This window comes from Aspergillus candidus (assembly GCF_002847045.1).
Source record: "Aspergillus candidus strain CBS 102.13 unplaced genomic scaffold BDW47scaffold_114, whole genome shotgun sequence".
In the NCBI taxonomy this organism is placed as follows: Eukaryota; Fungi; Ascomycota; class Eurotiomycetes; order Eurotiales; family Aspergillaceae; genus Aspergillus; species Aspergillus candidus.
The window spans coordinates 1-14792 of NW_020194119.1; the positions used below are offsets into that span (position 1 = coordinate 1).

The 14792-nt window shown below is 51.6% G+C and overlaps 5 protein-coding genes across 5 annotated transcripts; 2 read left to right on the forward strand and 3 right to left on the reverse strand.

The window, feature by feature from the left end:
• The first annotated feature begins 1142 nt into the window (after window positions 1–1142).
• On the forward strand, window positions 1143–3075 carry BDW47DRAFT_10134 (putative HLH transcription factor (Hpa3)). Its single transcript, XM_024811639.1, has 4 exons — window positions 1143–1494; window positions 1554–2276; window positions 2349–2588; window positions 2660–3075. The coding sequence occupies exons 1-4, from the start codon at window positions 1284–1286 to the stop codon at window positions 2971–2973; spliced, it is 1488 nt and encodes a 495-aa protein (XP_024667131.1). The 5' UTR covers window positions 1143–1283; the 3' UTR covers window positions 2974–3075.
• A 1470-nt stretch (window positions 3076–4545) lies between these two features.
• On the forward strand, window positions 4546–8526 carry BDW47DRAFT_121484 (uncharacterized protein; the record flags this gene model as incomplete). Its single annotated transcript, XM_024815641.1, has 3 exons — window positions 4546–6450; window positions 6502–8338; window positions 8495–8526. 3 exons carry the CDS (start codon window positions 4546–4548, stop codon window positions 8524–8526), a joined length of 3774 nt encoding a protein of 1257 aa, XP_024667132.1.
• A 653-nt stretch (window positions 8527–9179) lies between these two features.
• BDW47DRAFT_114574 (cytochrome P450) lies at window positions 9180–11107 on the reverse strand (the record flags this gene model as incomplete). The annotated part of the gene is made up of 2 exons (XM_024814681.1): window positions 10575–11107; window positions 9180–10505 (listed from the first exon to the last, which is right to left on the reverse strand). Coding segments are annotated over exons 1-2 (1558 nt in total), but the record flags the coding sequence as incomplete, so codon positions are not given.
• A 735-nt stretch (window positions 11108–11842) lies between these two features.
• Window positions 11843–12393, reverse strand: BDW47DRAFT_114577 (uncharacterized protein). The gene has a single exon (XM_024814682.1). It carries the CDS (start codon window positions 12297–12299, stop codon window positions 11952–11954), a length of 348 nt encoding a protein of 115 aa, XP_024667134.1. The 5' UTR covers window positions 12300–12393; the 3' UTR covers window positions 11843–11951.
• A 1998-nt stretch (window positions 12394–14391) lies between these two features.
• BDW47DRAFT_130218 (uncharacterized protein) lies at window positions 14392–14778 on the reverse strand (the record flags this gene model as incomplete). The annotated part of the gene is made up of 1 exon (XM_024817070.1): window positions 14392–14778. A coding segment is annotated over one exon (387 nt), but the record flags the coding sequence as incomplete, so codon positions are not given.
• Window positions 14779–14792: the final 14 nt, after the last annotated feature.

The following is a 14792-nucleotide window of genomic DNA, read 5'->3' on the forward strand; positions in this document are numbered from 1 at the left end:
TTTTCTATTATTCTCTGCTGGTACTTTTTTCTTGACCTTTTCTTTTTTCCCTTCTCCCCCTTCCCTCCTCCATCTTTGACTGGTTTGATTTTCTTTTTCGGCTTTTTCCTTCTACTTTACTCTTGACCTGATCGACGTCCCTTGGACAGTGTACTATCATTTCCCCCTCTCCATCGTTCCATTCCTCTTCCTTCTTTCTCTTCCCCTCAATCCCTCCAGAATCCATTTATTCCTCGACCTTGGATCCTCCCTCTTTCCACCCCCGCAGCTTCATTGAAAGTTGTCCTCACACTTCTTCCTGCCCAATCGTTTGTCCTTCTTCTGCTCGTGCCACGTTCCCGCCGCTCCCCCGATTCCAACGTTGGATCGGTCGTTCCCAAAGGTAAAAAAAGCTCCTTCAGACCTTTCCATCCCCATCCATTGGCTCGAACGCCCCCCCCGTCCATTACGGCTTCCATTCGGTTCTTCCCAACCTAACTGACCCTAGACTGACTCGTTGAAGGTATTCTTCATTCACCATTTGGGGCTTTTAATTTTATTTGATCCCACTTCCTTTTATTTTTTTACTTTGATCTGGTTTTATCCTTTATACAAAAGGGAACCTTGTCTTTTTTATTCGTTATTTTTTATTTCATTTTTTATTTTTATTTTTATTTTTATTTTTATTTTCCCTTTTTACCTTTCCTTGTCGGACCTCTTATACCCCCAAGATCCCCCCGATCATCCCCCTCTCCTCACCCCATACGGTGGTTTCGAATGCAGACAGCCCTCTGTCCATTAATTCCTTCCCACCTTCCCGCCCCTCCGCCATCCACCCTCGACGAACCGTCCACCCGACCGTTGTCTCGCCTGGTATTACCTGGTAACTCGCATCAACACCCTTGGAGCTTCATCGGACATATCACACGGGTGTGGGTACCAGCTGGCCTGAACGCGATTCTCACCTTCTGACTTTCGCCCCTGCGCTGGTCCAAGATCCCACAGTCCGTGCAAGCATTGACTTTTGACTCGTTGCGCAATCGTTACCTCCAGCTCATTCAGCGGATGATATGACCGGCGCGAAACAGCCACTTTCCTAATCACTTCTTCCATCCGATCCTCCCTTGACGTTCACGGTCTCCGCGTGGTTGTGAGCTCTGCTGTGGCGGAGGTGTTACATCGGACTGGTTGTTTTGGAATATGAGATTACACGACACACCGGCCAAATAATCTTGAATCGTATCTTTGGCCGCCTCGACACTCGTTGACTCTTTTCTTTTTTAACGTTTATTCCTTCCGTCACTATGGAGAGCGCCGTAACCCGTCGGCCGTGGGAGCCAGCCACTACAGGCCCGCAGACCCCGACGGTCTCTTCCTCCCAGACCCTACCCTCAATATCCACCTTGACGGCAAGTATGACGAGCGCCGGCGCGCCGGCGGAGAAGTCTCCGGGCCATGCCTCGTTGAACACAATTGAACGCGACTCCGGAAGTTGGTCCATCCCTCACAGCACAAGTGAGTCTTCCCCATGTCTTGGGGCAGTTGGCGGCGCCGATACTGACCACATTTACCAGGGTCCTCCACCTACTCCACTGCGACAAATGGGACGAGCAACTATCCCTCTCTTTCCTTCCTCACATCAACCCATCCGTCTCCCAACCGCACCACGGTCCTCCCCGATCGCTCCCCTTACCCCCACGACCAATCTAGCGCCAATACACCTTCCTCCGCGGGCGCACACCCCTCCCCCAACTCGGCCCTCCCGTCGATCAACCAGAATTATGACGGCGCTGTCCCGCGTGGCAGCGTTGCGGAGCCGGTCGAATCCCGACGCAGCAGTGTCGACAGCCGGGTGAATCAGGGGATCAGTTCGCTGGCCATCAACACGGCATCGCCCTATCACAGTGCCAACGTGTCGCAGACCTCGATCGTTTCCAATTTACAACGGGAGCGCGGGATCCCCCAGGATATGAACGTGAACAATGGCTATAGGGGGCCTCGCTACTCCGCGGGCCAACCTCTCTCGCCTCTTGGTCCTCGTGGTCATGAGAATCGCCCGTTTGCGGCTGGCCGCACGGCACCCGCGATCTCATCGAACCCCCGGTCGGAGATTTACAATGCGGAGGCGCCCACGGCAGGTCTGGCCTATGCGTTCCCGGATCCCGACGTTGCGCGTTCGAACTCGATGTCCTCCACCACCGAAAAGTCAACCCCACAGTTTTCGCGGAAGGGGAGCGTGGCCGAATCGTTGGCCAGTAGTATGTACTCGGAGTCCCGGTTACCGCGCGGGCAGCACGGTATGTGGCCATCAGAATGGGAGAGAACAACAGGTGTGGAACCCGGACACCGTGCTGACTTGCAACGACAAGAACTCCCGCAAAATGTACATCACCATTCCCTTCAGCATAAACAGGTGCGGGAGCTGATGGGGGACCCGGAAACGCCCAACGGGGGCACTCCTTACAGCCGGACCCCCGAGTTGCGAGTCACGCACAAGTTGGCGGAGCGCAAGCGACGCAGTGAAATGAAGGATTGTTTCGAGGCCCTGCGCGGGCATCTCCCACAAGGCCAGACCAACAAGTCGAGCAAGTGGGAGACCTTATCGAGAGGTATGATCCTGTCCACCCAACGCAATAATTTTTTTTTTTTTTTCCCTTTCTCAAAACTAATTATTGTTCAGCGATTGATTACATTGTCTCACTGGAGAAGATGCTGGGCAACGCGCGACGAGAAAACGATATTCTACGCTCGGAAGTCGAAGAGATGCGCGCCCAGATCAGCCAAGCGTCCAATGGACCGTCTCGACCGCCATCGATATTTGAGCAGCACCAGATGGCGGCTGCGCAGGCCAATGGCCAGGCCCATGGCCCGATGTACTCCAGCTACGGGCCCGGAGCGGGTATGGGTCCCGAGCAACCTCGGAGTCTACCTCCTCTCATGAATGGGTCGGTGGCCCCCATGCAGGGGGTACAGTACACCGATGGGCGACGGTAATATCCGCCGCGTCGATTTGCCACGAGTGCACGGATGGGAAGAGTGCTTCTTGTCGGCTTTGTAGATTTATCGGGCGGTGTCCTTCTTTTGAGCGATCTCTTTCTTGACTACTCTTCATTCCTTTCTATTCCCTTGATTCTTATTTCATCTTGTTGGTATGTCGCTTTGCCGACAGAATCGGCTGCGATGGCCGATGGTATCCGATGCTTGACATGATCTCTGTGATCTCTCCTCACTTTGCTTTACATTACGATCAGTGTTTAGTCTCTTGCATTTGGGCTGGGATATGTGGGATTAGGGATTGGAATGGGAACCGGATCTGGCAGTGTTTTATTACTACATACCGCAGGACCATATTGGTACATGGAGGTAAAAAATCACCAGGCGTGTACCCCAAAGAAAACAGAAAGAAAAAAAGATACCACCATCATGGAACCAGTGTGTTCTCAACTTGATATCCATGTTGTCTTCATATCATGACCACTACTTTACTCCCAATGATATTATCAGATGAAAGCCCTAATGAACGTCCTTTGAATGATGAGGATTGCGATCCATGTTGATCCAATATGTTAGAATAGGACAGTCCAAATAAACATATGCAGCATGCCTGATCGGGATCTATTTTCGTCTTCCTCAGCGGCTAGCACGCTGATTGGCCTAAGGCCGTCACGTCGCCCGTCCTAAGCGCCGCCCTCATCCCATACATCCACTTAGATGCTTCAGCGCCTACAGAGACACCGGCGTCGATTCCAACAACCAATCTTTGCCTCGCGCCTGCAGCTCAGTCCTCTCCGTGCAGAGTCCATCTGCTGCTCTCGTCCAATAAGTGCGCTTGCGGGCCTGGATGCTGCAGCATACCCCTGGTCGGAGCTATGGAGCTTTGCTGTTTAGCTGTTCTGCACGGTTGATTTGGGCCAATCATGGCTCTGATGGAGATGTCTTGTCCAGGTTGTCGGGGGAGAGGGAAGCTCCTGGCTAATAATAGTTGACTGGCAGCAATGACCTTATGAACTTCTGCTGTTTGCTCTTGAGTGGGCTGGTTTCTTTCTTTCACTTTTCATCTTTCGACTTTCGTTCTTTCTTGTGCGGATTTCTCAAGATTCGCATGATAGACACACTCGCTATATCAGGTCCTTCCTTATGCATGCTTTGAAAGCAGTCATTCTTTGACAAAACGGTTAGATTTATCTTTGTTTAGACGAGCATCTCTTTGTTGTCCTTGTCCTTGTTTGGTCCATCGTCTGTGAATGATACAAGTGGTGGCTTGTGTTGAACAGCCATTGTCTAGAAACGCCATTGTCTACCCCATTCATTCATAACTGTCCATTCAGCTCTCAATGACTTGTCTGCAGAAGCTGAAACTATCTTCTTTTTCTCTGTGTTTGCTTCAGCCTTATTTGTTGCATTGTTTAGCTCAATAGAGCCCCTCTCCCAACTTCAATTCGCAATATATCGGCTGGACCTGAATCAACCTCGAGCTTTCCTGCACCCTCTGAACTGTAAGTCTGCAGCTTCGAATATCCACCCCGTCACACACTAACGCATAACCCAGCAGAAGCAGGTTAAAAAATGGCCCCCAAGCCACGGACAGTACACAACGAACTGCGGATCCCCACCGTTCCTAACTTCCCTTTGTCCTCCCCGATCACGGAAGAAGTCGCTAGCCCGACGGGCTCCTCTGAGGATGACCGCGAATTGGAGCGCAATCGCCCGTATGCCTTTCTAGCGAAGGTGTCTGACCGGAATCCGTTTGCGCGTCAGGCGGAGATTGGTGCGGGAGATGAGAGGCGGAGCACGGTGGGCCTCGCGCAGGAGAGCTCGCGGGAGAACTCCCTGACGTCTGGTGGGAGAAAGAAAGGCGCGGAGAAACCTGTGGGGTTGAATCTGGTTACGGATTTCTCTCGCGCGGCGTCGACGAAGCGCGGTGGTGGGAAGGCGCCGGCGTTTTTGGATCTTAATGATTTGAAGGCGCTTTCTGAGAGGAGGGAGAACGAGAGGAAGGTTAAGGGGATCTTGAAGAATGGGGCTAATCAGGACTCTGCGCTGTTGACTAGACAGTCTAGAGATGGGTCTGCCTGGCGGGGTATCAAATCCAAGATGTCACCGCGAAAGAATAAGAAAGATGAACTGTCCCCTTCGGATCGCCCCATCATGATCGGATTTACCCTTCCGGTCGACGAGTCCGGCGAGCAACGCGAAAAGACGAAAGAGTTGGATAGCGCAGACGGTCTACGCACACCACTGACGCCCTCGATCGTCGTAACGCCAGCCAAAGAAGAAGGATTCTGGAGGAGCCTTCGACCCCAGGACCAGCGTCCCAGAGCAACATCCAGTGTGTATTCTCAGCCTACGCCACTCCTCGAAATCAGCGGGCTCGGAATCCCTCCTGTCCCTGCGATCCCCGCACACCACGCAGCCCCTGGTCACGAGGCCACGAGTCCCGAGTTGGGCCAGAGACGCTCCACTGCATCCGCGCGGAGACAGCGCGCGTACTCCACAGGAACAGTCTTCGAAGACGACGACAGCCCGCGTACGGGGCGACGCTCCCGGTCTTACTCCAACGAAAGCGCAAAGAAGGCGTTCCACCGCCTGACTGCCACTCGGCACAGCGCCACGTCGGAGGTCAACAAACATTACTCCCAAGGGTGGTGGACATACCTCCTTTCCCCAATACTCGGACGTTCAAACACAATGACCAGCCGGAAAACACCCACGCAAACCGAGCGTCCCCCCATACCAACCATCGCTACAGACATGACCGGGTCCAGCGACGACGAGTGGTGGGAGAAAGAGAAAGAGATCTCATGCTTTTCCCCAGAAACCCCCGAAACGGCCGTCGCCAATAGAGGTGAGGTTATGAGCTGGGAAAAGAACGACTGGAATCCATTCTCCGATTTCGATTCCAGCAATGTTAGCAAAGCCGAGACTCCTGCTGCGAATACCCCGGGTGCGGGGGGTTTCATGGGCCTTGGGGAAACGGTGCAGGGTGAGGCTGCGGAGTACTACCAGGCTAGTGCGCATGAGCTATTCAGCAGGAGGCCTTACTTTGAGTGTATAAATCATGTGTGCTCGATTACGCCCAAGGATGCTATTCCTGGCTTTGCGGCTGGTACTGCCCTGGATTCTCCTGGCAGCAATGAGAGGAACTTGCTTGTTGATGTGGATGATAGTATATCGCAGGCTGGTCACAAAGATAGGGGATTGACGGCTCCTCCTGCTGCTGCTGCTGTGGTTGCGCAACCCGAACCGACTGTTGTCGATGGCAATTCATCCGCTGGCTCGGAAACTTCAAAGACCCCAGAACAGCCGAAGGACGGCTATAGTCCTCGAGAGGCCTCCCGAGAAGTTCCTGGGGCTGCGAGTCCTGTACCAGAAGCCAGCAAAGCTGGACAGTCATCGCCGCCAGCTGAACACCTGTCTGAAAAGCAGGGACATCCTGTGCCTTTAGCCCTAACTACAGATACTGCCCAGCCTGTCCAGTCTTTCCCATCTGCACAGCCCGTCCAGCCTTTCCCATCTGCCCAGCCTGTCCCGCCTTTTCCATCTGCACCACCCGTCCAGCCTTTCCCATCTGCCCAGCCTGTCCAAGCTCCTGTCAATCAAATCTACCCCCAGATGCCACCCACCCAATCGGCCCAACCTGTCTACATCCAACCTGCACCGGGCTTTTATCAAGCTCCTGGCCAGCACCCCGGCCCCCAATACATAGTGGTTGCTCCCCCCTATCACCAAGCACAGCCGCAAGCTCCCGATCCAATCTCACCCGGATTCCAGCGGCAAACAGAAGGCAATGGCTCCATCCCACTCGGCGAGATGCCAACGGGACCAGCACCTGCATACATCTCCCGCCACGGCACCCCTGTCTCACTGCCCCCTCGTCCAGGGCCCCATTCAATCACGCGAGAAGCAAGCACCACACACTCAACCACAGGGCAAGACAAAATCGAGTCTCGTCGGCAACGACACGAAAAAGAAAACACCGCAGGCAGAAAAATCGGACGCCTATGGCGTGGAAGAGGCCCAGTCAGCAACAAAGGCTGTTTCAGACGTTCCGGCCGTGAAGACCGCCTAAAACGACGCTGGTACATGGTCATCGCGTTCCTATTCGTCCTCATTGTCCTGGCCTCTCTCCTACTTGCAATTCTCCTGACTCGAAAAGGAGACGCAACACCCATCCAGTCCCAGTGGCTCAACCTCACAGGCTACCCGCCCATGCCCACTGGCATCGCAACGATCGCCGGCCCGGAAGCCCACAAGCAGGACTCGGGATGCATCACCCCCAGCGCGCTCTGGAGCTGCGCTTTACCAAACGAGCAACATGAGACTAACAAGCCTTACGCGGCTGACGAGCCTAACTTTCGCGTCGAGATCCGCTTCCGCAATGGGACGTATCCCAATAGCACGACTGTCGCGTCATCACCGTCAGATAAGCTCCGCTCGCGCGGCACAGCCGAGCTTTTCAATCCGTCTCCTCTTCCGCCCAGCTTGAAAGATCAAACCTTCTTAGGCAATACAACAGACGGAATCAGCGTCCCATTCGCGGGCGAGGAAACCCCCTTCTTCATAACGCTGCTCTCAACCACCCAGCCCAAGTCCCAGCTCTCCCGCAGAGACAGCAACACAACCCACGACGCTGACGATGATAATAAAAACGATGATAATGAAGATGAAGACAACACCAACCCCTTCCCAGACATCGAAACCCTCATCCCCTCCCCCTCCACAGACTCAGACGGCACAGCCGCAGCCGCAACCCTCTACCCCCTCCCATCCTCCCAGCCCGTCCGCCTCTACAACCGCGGCCAAGACACCGAGCACTACGGCTTCTACACCTACTTCGACCGCTCCATCTTCCTCGACTCGATCGCCGCCCTCACGGGTTCCAAAAACGACACCGACAGCGACTCCCCCGGCGGACCCAGCAAAGCCGACGCGCGCGTGCGCTGCACCTGGTCCCAGACTCGGTTTCTCGTCCAGATTTGGACAAAACCCAGCAAAGGGCATCTTCTTGACCGCAGCCCTGCTCCATCCTCTTCATCAGCAACACCATCCACGACGACCAGCCACACATCCCCATCTTCATCCTCCTCAGCAACAGACTTCTCCCGCCCCGGCTCCTTCCCCTACCCGGTAACCATAACACTTGACAGACATGGCGGCAATGCCGCGAGCAAAATGGTCTACTGCTACGGGATGGAGACGGCGCAGCATGTTAACGCCACGGAGAAGAAGCTGCAGATTGAGGATCGCGCATTTGGGGGAGAACTGGTGAATCCTGCGCCGGGGATATTCAATTTGAACTCTACTGCTGCGAAGGGGAAGGCAAAGGGGAAGGGGGAGGATTTGTTGAAGGGGTGGGGGGGTGTTGATGGGGGGACGGGGGGATGTGCGTGTCAGTGGAGGAATTGGGAGTGACCTTTCGTTTCATTGTTTTTATATTGTTTGCTTGTTGTTGGGTTAATACTTTTTCAGATAGATATGGATAGTTGTAATTGTTGTACATATACATTTGCCGCAGTTGCTCCCACTGTCCAATTCAACACCACATAATAATGCCCTAAACAGATCATACGCAACACACTCTACAAGATTTCTTTTACCGACCACAGCAACCATGCTGCTCGTATGGTCTATTCAACCTTGGCGCCCCTCCCGCCGCTATTCTCCATGATCACCTACTATACGCATCCCGAAGCTTCACCTGATCAAGCAGACCTAGCAGGATTCTGCTACCAGACGCGCTACGACGAACTTCCACACCGTACCGGTTGCAAAGGAGGAGACGTGTAGATGAATTGACAGCGGGCGTTGGCGAGGTATCAGCCAGGGCTATTACACAGCTATGTCACTGTCCTCAACAACTTTTTCCAGTCAGCGCTCTTCATCTGTAGTCATTGGGACTGACAAGGTGGAGACCAGATTATGCGTTACATAGGTTTTGATTTTTCGCAAGAGGTATGGGATATGCTGAGGGATCCTAGTAAATTACCCAGTCCCCTCCCCCCGGCCCGGGCTCTGAAAGTTATAGACTGTGCCGTTGCTCTAAACAGCCCGTGAGCTATACCTGGGAAGTATGTGCCGGATGTTATGTATATGCTTTTTTGTTCATCTGAACGCTCTTGCAGAGAAGCCGGAGGGAGGGGCTTGGTTGACGGCCAGAGAGAAAGGTTGGACGACGTGGCGAGGAAAGAGACGTGGGAAGTGGAAAGTTCGTTCATTTGTTGATACGAAGATACGAAGTAGAATATCATATATCCTTAAAAGCAAGTACCTACTCAACAATGCTGATACAGGGTACAACAAAAGTGCCCAGATTCAGGAGAAAGAATTTTGAGAAAGAGACAAACCGTCAATCATCACCTGGCAGCACCACCCGATCTTACTTCATCTCATGAAGATAGATAGTATAATCCCTTGGAGCATCAGTCAAGCCCAACCGATGAGCCGGCGGCGCAGAAAAGCCATCTTCCAATCGCATCTGATCAAACCTTTGCAAAAGCCTGACAATAACATATCCCGCCTCCGTGAGAGCAAACTGCTGCCCCAGGCAAATCCGCGGGCCTCCATTGAACGGCAAATACTCCCAGTTGTGCTTGCGACTAGCCCAGCGATCAGGATTGAACTCATCTGCGTCCGGACCCCAGAACTCCTTCATTCGATGCATCACACAGACGTAATACCCTACCTCTTCGCCCTTTTTCACAAAGACGGGTGACATCCCGTCTTTGCCTCCTCCAACAGGAAGGGTCGTATCCTTAGCTGCTCGCCGACTGTTCATCGGGACAGAGGGATACAGACGTAGGACCTCGTTCAGCACGTATTGGAGATAAGCGCAGGACTTTAGGGAACTAAACGATATTCTATCAGTTCGCTCGTAGGGGCCGAAACTGTCGAGAATACCCATGCGAAGCTTGTTGAATACGACTGGATGCCGTGCAAGGAGCCAGAATGCCCAGCTTAGAAGACTAGCTGTTGTGTCTCGTCCGGCGAGAAGCATATTCATGAGTTGGCTGCGGAGCTCGATCGGATCCTGGGTGACCTTGACCAGCTCGTCGAGGAAGGTGTATCTCTGCTTAGAGGTCGACGATACAGTGGGAGCTTGTTTTGGGTCATGGAACCGCTGGAGTGCATTTTGCACACAAAAGTCTGCGAAGCGATGCACTTCTTTAATGCTATCGCGGAATATTTTCGGGTTGTGTAGCCAGTAGAATTCGAAGAGTTGGCTGCGTTCGCCGAGGACCTTGGTGCCGATGTCGAAGCTTGCTGCGAGATCTTTCCATTCGAATTGGTCATCGTCATCTGCTGTGGTCTGCTGGCGCTGAGAATGCACGCTTGTTCCGAAGAGGAACTCGGTTGCAGAGTCTAGGGTCAGACGGAAGAACAGAGGAGTGAGGTTGATAGGTCTGGTCCAGCCATGTGGATCGGCTGGTAGATGCTGGAGAAGCTCCTGTACATGTATTTCTTCCGATTCGAGATTGGAAATTTGATCGCGTACAAACTGGGGCCTGATCATGGCTCTCGAATGCTCCCTATCCAACCTGTCAGTCGGTCCCTGCTATCTATAGAGTTCACTATAGAGCCCACAGGGTAAAACGCACCAATACTTTCCATCAGCGGTAAATATACCATTCCCCAGCATAGGAAAAAAAGTCTTCCTCCGCAGATCCCCAAGTTCAAAGTCTTTGAATTGCGTAGCAAGCAAAGCCTGGATATTCTTCGGTTCAACCGTATTGAGAAAGGTCGAGCCTAGCATGCTTGCTTTGAAGGTCCGGTGTCCTGTTTCCCGGAATAGATTCGCCATATCTTCAGGAAGAGTCCCAGCTGCATCTGCAGCTTTGAACCTCTGTAGTAGATCCCATCCTAGTGGGAGGCGATTCTTTTGCACATGCACCGGCTGACAGCCGAGGGCTTTGGCTTTGCGTCGGTCGAGGAGAAGGGTCACGACGGAGTACAAGACAAAGAAAGTGGAGAGCACTGCAAGGAGATCAATAAAGTGAATGAGGCTATACATAGCGGTCTCATGGGCCAGATAGTACTGTATTCCGAAGGGCTGAAGGTTGGATGGACAAGAGTTCAATTAGTTTGGTTGGTCCGCCTCTTATCCAGTTTTGGGTGGGTTCCGCGGGGCCCGATGGCCTAGTAATTTACTCCACGCTTTCAATCTGGCCAAGACTTGGGATTCCATTCCATGGCAATAAAGGTAAGATGATATTGTGATCGCCTGCGCGTGTTTCCGATTGTAGTGAAGTCACACTTAATCAAAAGACAAGGTTCCAATTGTACTTTGTCCATGGTATCAATGATTAGACATTCATCCAAAGCAGTGACCATCACCTTTGAGATCCCTGATAAGCCAAAGTCTTAATTATAGATCTCACCATCGGATATACAACAAATGAGCTCTTCCATCTAGCACCATCACCTTTTTATCACGCCGTCCACCGCCAGCTGCTGAAAATTAACATATGTGCTTGATTTTCTAGGAGGGCTCATGGCCTACTCTTTCCATTTTAGTGCTTACCTTTCGCTGCGTTTTAGTGCTTACCCTTCATGGCTTTTGCTCACTGAGTACATCTGAACGCGCCCTGGGCACGCCCTGAGCAACCTGAGGCAATTACTGGGCATGGGGTGAGTGAAAAGCTGAGTGCCCTGAGCAAGTAACCTTAATCAACTGAGGCAGATAAAAAACACTGAAGATATGACAATACCTATGATTATGAGCATATGAAAACAATGTCAAAGGTTGCTTTGAAGAAAGAGCCAAAACAGTAATGTATGTGAGAGAACACTATATTTATATGTAACAGCTGACATATTGTCTAGATACAAGTCTGTCAATTTCACAATCCACAATATCATGATACCCAGACTGTTATGCTTCCATGGGAAGAAAACCCCGCCAGAAAACAACATATATCTGAAAGAAAGACAGAAAGTAAAATTATAATCATGACAATAACAGATCCCTCCTAAACCTACAACAACCTGCAGCACTTCCCCACTACAACTCCCCCAGTACACTGTTCTCCCGTCACATAATCGCCGCACTGGTACTCGTCAATCCTGCCCTGCTTTTTGATCGTCACGGACTGGGCATTCCTGTGGTCTTCGTCGCAATGCACTTGGTATGTTTCGCCCCATCCGTAGCAGTAGTTATCTGTATTGCTATGGTTGATGACGTTGCAGTCGTTGGCTATGAGGGCACCCTTGCGGTCTGCTTTGTGTTCGTAGTTGATGTAGCCGACGCCGACTTCGGTGTCTTTGCAGATGCAGGTGGCGAGGGGGACGAGGAGGGTGATGATGGAAGCCGTTGTGAGTCTCATTTTGGTTGGTTCTTGGGCATAGAGAGGGAGAGGTGGGTTTTTGAGTGTAGATATTTTTCGTGTTGATAGTGCGAAGGTGGTTGTAGTATTGACTATAGTAACTTGGGAAGAAATCGTTGAAGATGGCAGTTAACGAGAACAGAGGGACATTGTGCCTCTATTTATAAATTGTATTGTCTCTCTCTCGCTCGCTTTTAAGTTCCGACTCTCCGACAGGAATCAGCGGGATCGAAGGAATCATTCCTTCCTCGCCCAGGCGTCTTAATATATGTGGGATGACCGATGAACATAGTAAAAGGTATAGGTCAGTATGAAGTTATTAAAAAAGTGCAAGGGATCAAAGTCAAAATAGTGAGGATTTCTATCAGATGGCTGGTATATAACTAATTGCATGTCTCATAGTTCCGCAATGTCATCATTCCCAGAGCCTTGGCCTTCCTTTAGAAAAAGAAGAAATAAAGGAAGAAGAAGAGATAATAACAGATATAAAATTGTGAAAGATGCAATCGGCCAAATAACAGTTAGTTTTGCATTTTTTCACCCTCTATGTGATCGTTCTGGTTCTTTGTTGTTTGTGTAAACGGCGAACCTGTGGATTGCTTGATCAGGTTAAGTTTGTTGTCTTTGGTTTATCATTCTAATATACTGTTATATAACCTTCCTTGAGTGCTCTCTGTTGTGAAAACCCTGTCTTTGCTGCTCTTTCTTCTTCTCTCGTACTTTTCCATTGAAGACTGGTTAGAGTTCCTGCCCTGGTTGTTTGAAGGTGCTTACCCCATTGTATTTCTATGCCCTTGAGCACAGATGCCACGTAGGTAAATAAACCGAGGACTATGAATTGCCTTAAGGCTATTACTATTTATATTGTATGGTGGATTATGTGTCACGGCACTTGCAACAACCAAGAATATGTCCAAACGTAGAGGAGCCAACCAAGTTTTCAAAAGCTACGCACCCGAAGCTCGCGGGATTTACTTAGAAACCGCAGTCATTGGCGATCATGGCAGGCTCATTCTTCAGGTTAATGCCGATGGCGACTTCTGTGTCTCGACAGAAATTGGCGGCGGTGAGAGGGGTGAGGAGCGTTAGGACGGAGGCGGTTGTGAGCTTCATTTCGTAGGTTGCGTTTGTTGGGTAGATGTGGGTTTTGGTGAGAAGTTGAAGGAGTTTTGCTTTTTATTGAGTGGAGGAGTAATGTTACTATGTTTGTCTGAAGGATGTTGTTCAAAACAGCAGATAGAGGGCAAAGGAAGATATCACCCACTATTTATAACCCTTAGGGTCTATCCTTTCCTCGCTCCGTCTCGCAGAGATCGGCAAGCATAAACTGTCTCGCTGAATATGGGGTTACTCCAACGGTCAAAAAAGCAACGATATCTGTTCCAGCTGAGTATTAACCCTCATTGCCACTAGGGCATCCACAATCCCGGTCTTTCGATACTTCATTCAGCTATCGCCGTACCCTTCTTTCCCACGGCTGGACTCTTCCGCTATACGTAGGCAGCGGGGTTGGATGCCTAGAAGGATTTGGGGGTCGCCACATGCGTACTAGAGGGAGTGCCCTGCGTAAAGATAGAAATACCTTCATTCCTTGATGGATGAGAAACCCTGTCGAGTTTATGCGTATGTGTGTGGCTTGGAAATGGGACCGAAACTCCCGTCGGACGATCCTTCGGGGTGGATTTGCGTCCGATTCGACTACTTGATAGAACTAGTACTGTATATTTATCCAGTATGTATTGATCGGCGGGCGGGGTCGTTGAATGAGGTACAGTATATTTTGATTATCGTTGGGTAATGATCTGTTTATATAGATTGATTGAAGACAGCATTGTCAAAGGAAAGATATTCTTATTAAGCCAATTAAAATAGTAGTAATGAATGTAACAAAATAGGAAAAAAACGCAATGCCAAAGACTCAAGAGAAATGTACACCAGACGCCTCGGATTGCCAGTGCCTTTCACGGCTTTTTTTGAGTTTTCTGGTACTTTTCCCGTGTATAGTACTATTATGAGATGCAGATAATCCCGGACCATCCCTCTTTAGTCGAGTCCAAAAGGACGAAAGAGTGAGAGAGGGTCATGTCAGAATCTAAGCCAGCATGAACAGGCCCAGGGCGAGGGTGCCGATGGCGCCCATGCCGGGAACAGCGAGCTTAGAGCCAGGGTTGGAGGGAGTGACGTGGGAGGCAGTGGGCTTGGCCGGCTTCTCGGTCTCCTGGGTCTCGCTCTCCTTAGCGCTGGTGCTGGTGGCGCGGGCCGAGCTGGTGCTCTCCTTGGCAGAAGAGCTAGCAACCGGCTTCTGGACCGGGGCGCTGGGCTGCTTGGCCGGAGGAGCGCTAGGCTGCTGGGCAGGGGGAGCGCTGGGCTGCTGGGCGGGGGGAGCGCTGGGCTGCTGGGCAGGGGGAGCGCTAGGCTGCTGGGCAGGGGGAGCGCTGGGCTGCTGAGCGGGGGGAGCGCTAGGCTGCTGAGCGGGGGGGCTCTCGGCGTGGG

Bases quoted from the DNA above. Each gene is read 5' to 3' on its own strand.
- BDW47DRAFT_114577 (XM_024814682.1), bottom strand. From the start codon at position 12,299: ATGAGACTCACAACGGCTTCCATCATCACCCTCCTCGTCCCCCTCGCC.
- BDW47DRAFT_10134 (XM_024811639.1), top strand. From the start codon at position 1,284: ATGGAGAGCGCCGTAACCCGTCGGCCGTGGGAGCCAGCCACTACAGGC. The intron at 2,277-2,348 runs GTATGTGGCCAT...TGCAACGACAAG, and splicing joins GTTACCGCGCGGGCAGCACG to AACTCCCGCAAAATGTACAT. The intron at 2,589-2,659 runs GTATGATCCTGT...ATTATTGTTCAG, and splicing joins GTGGGAGACCTTATCGAGAG to CGATTGATTACATTGTCTCA.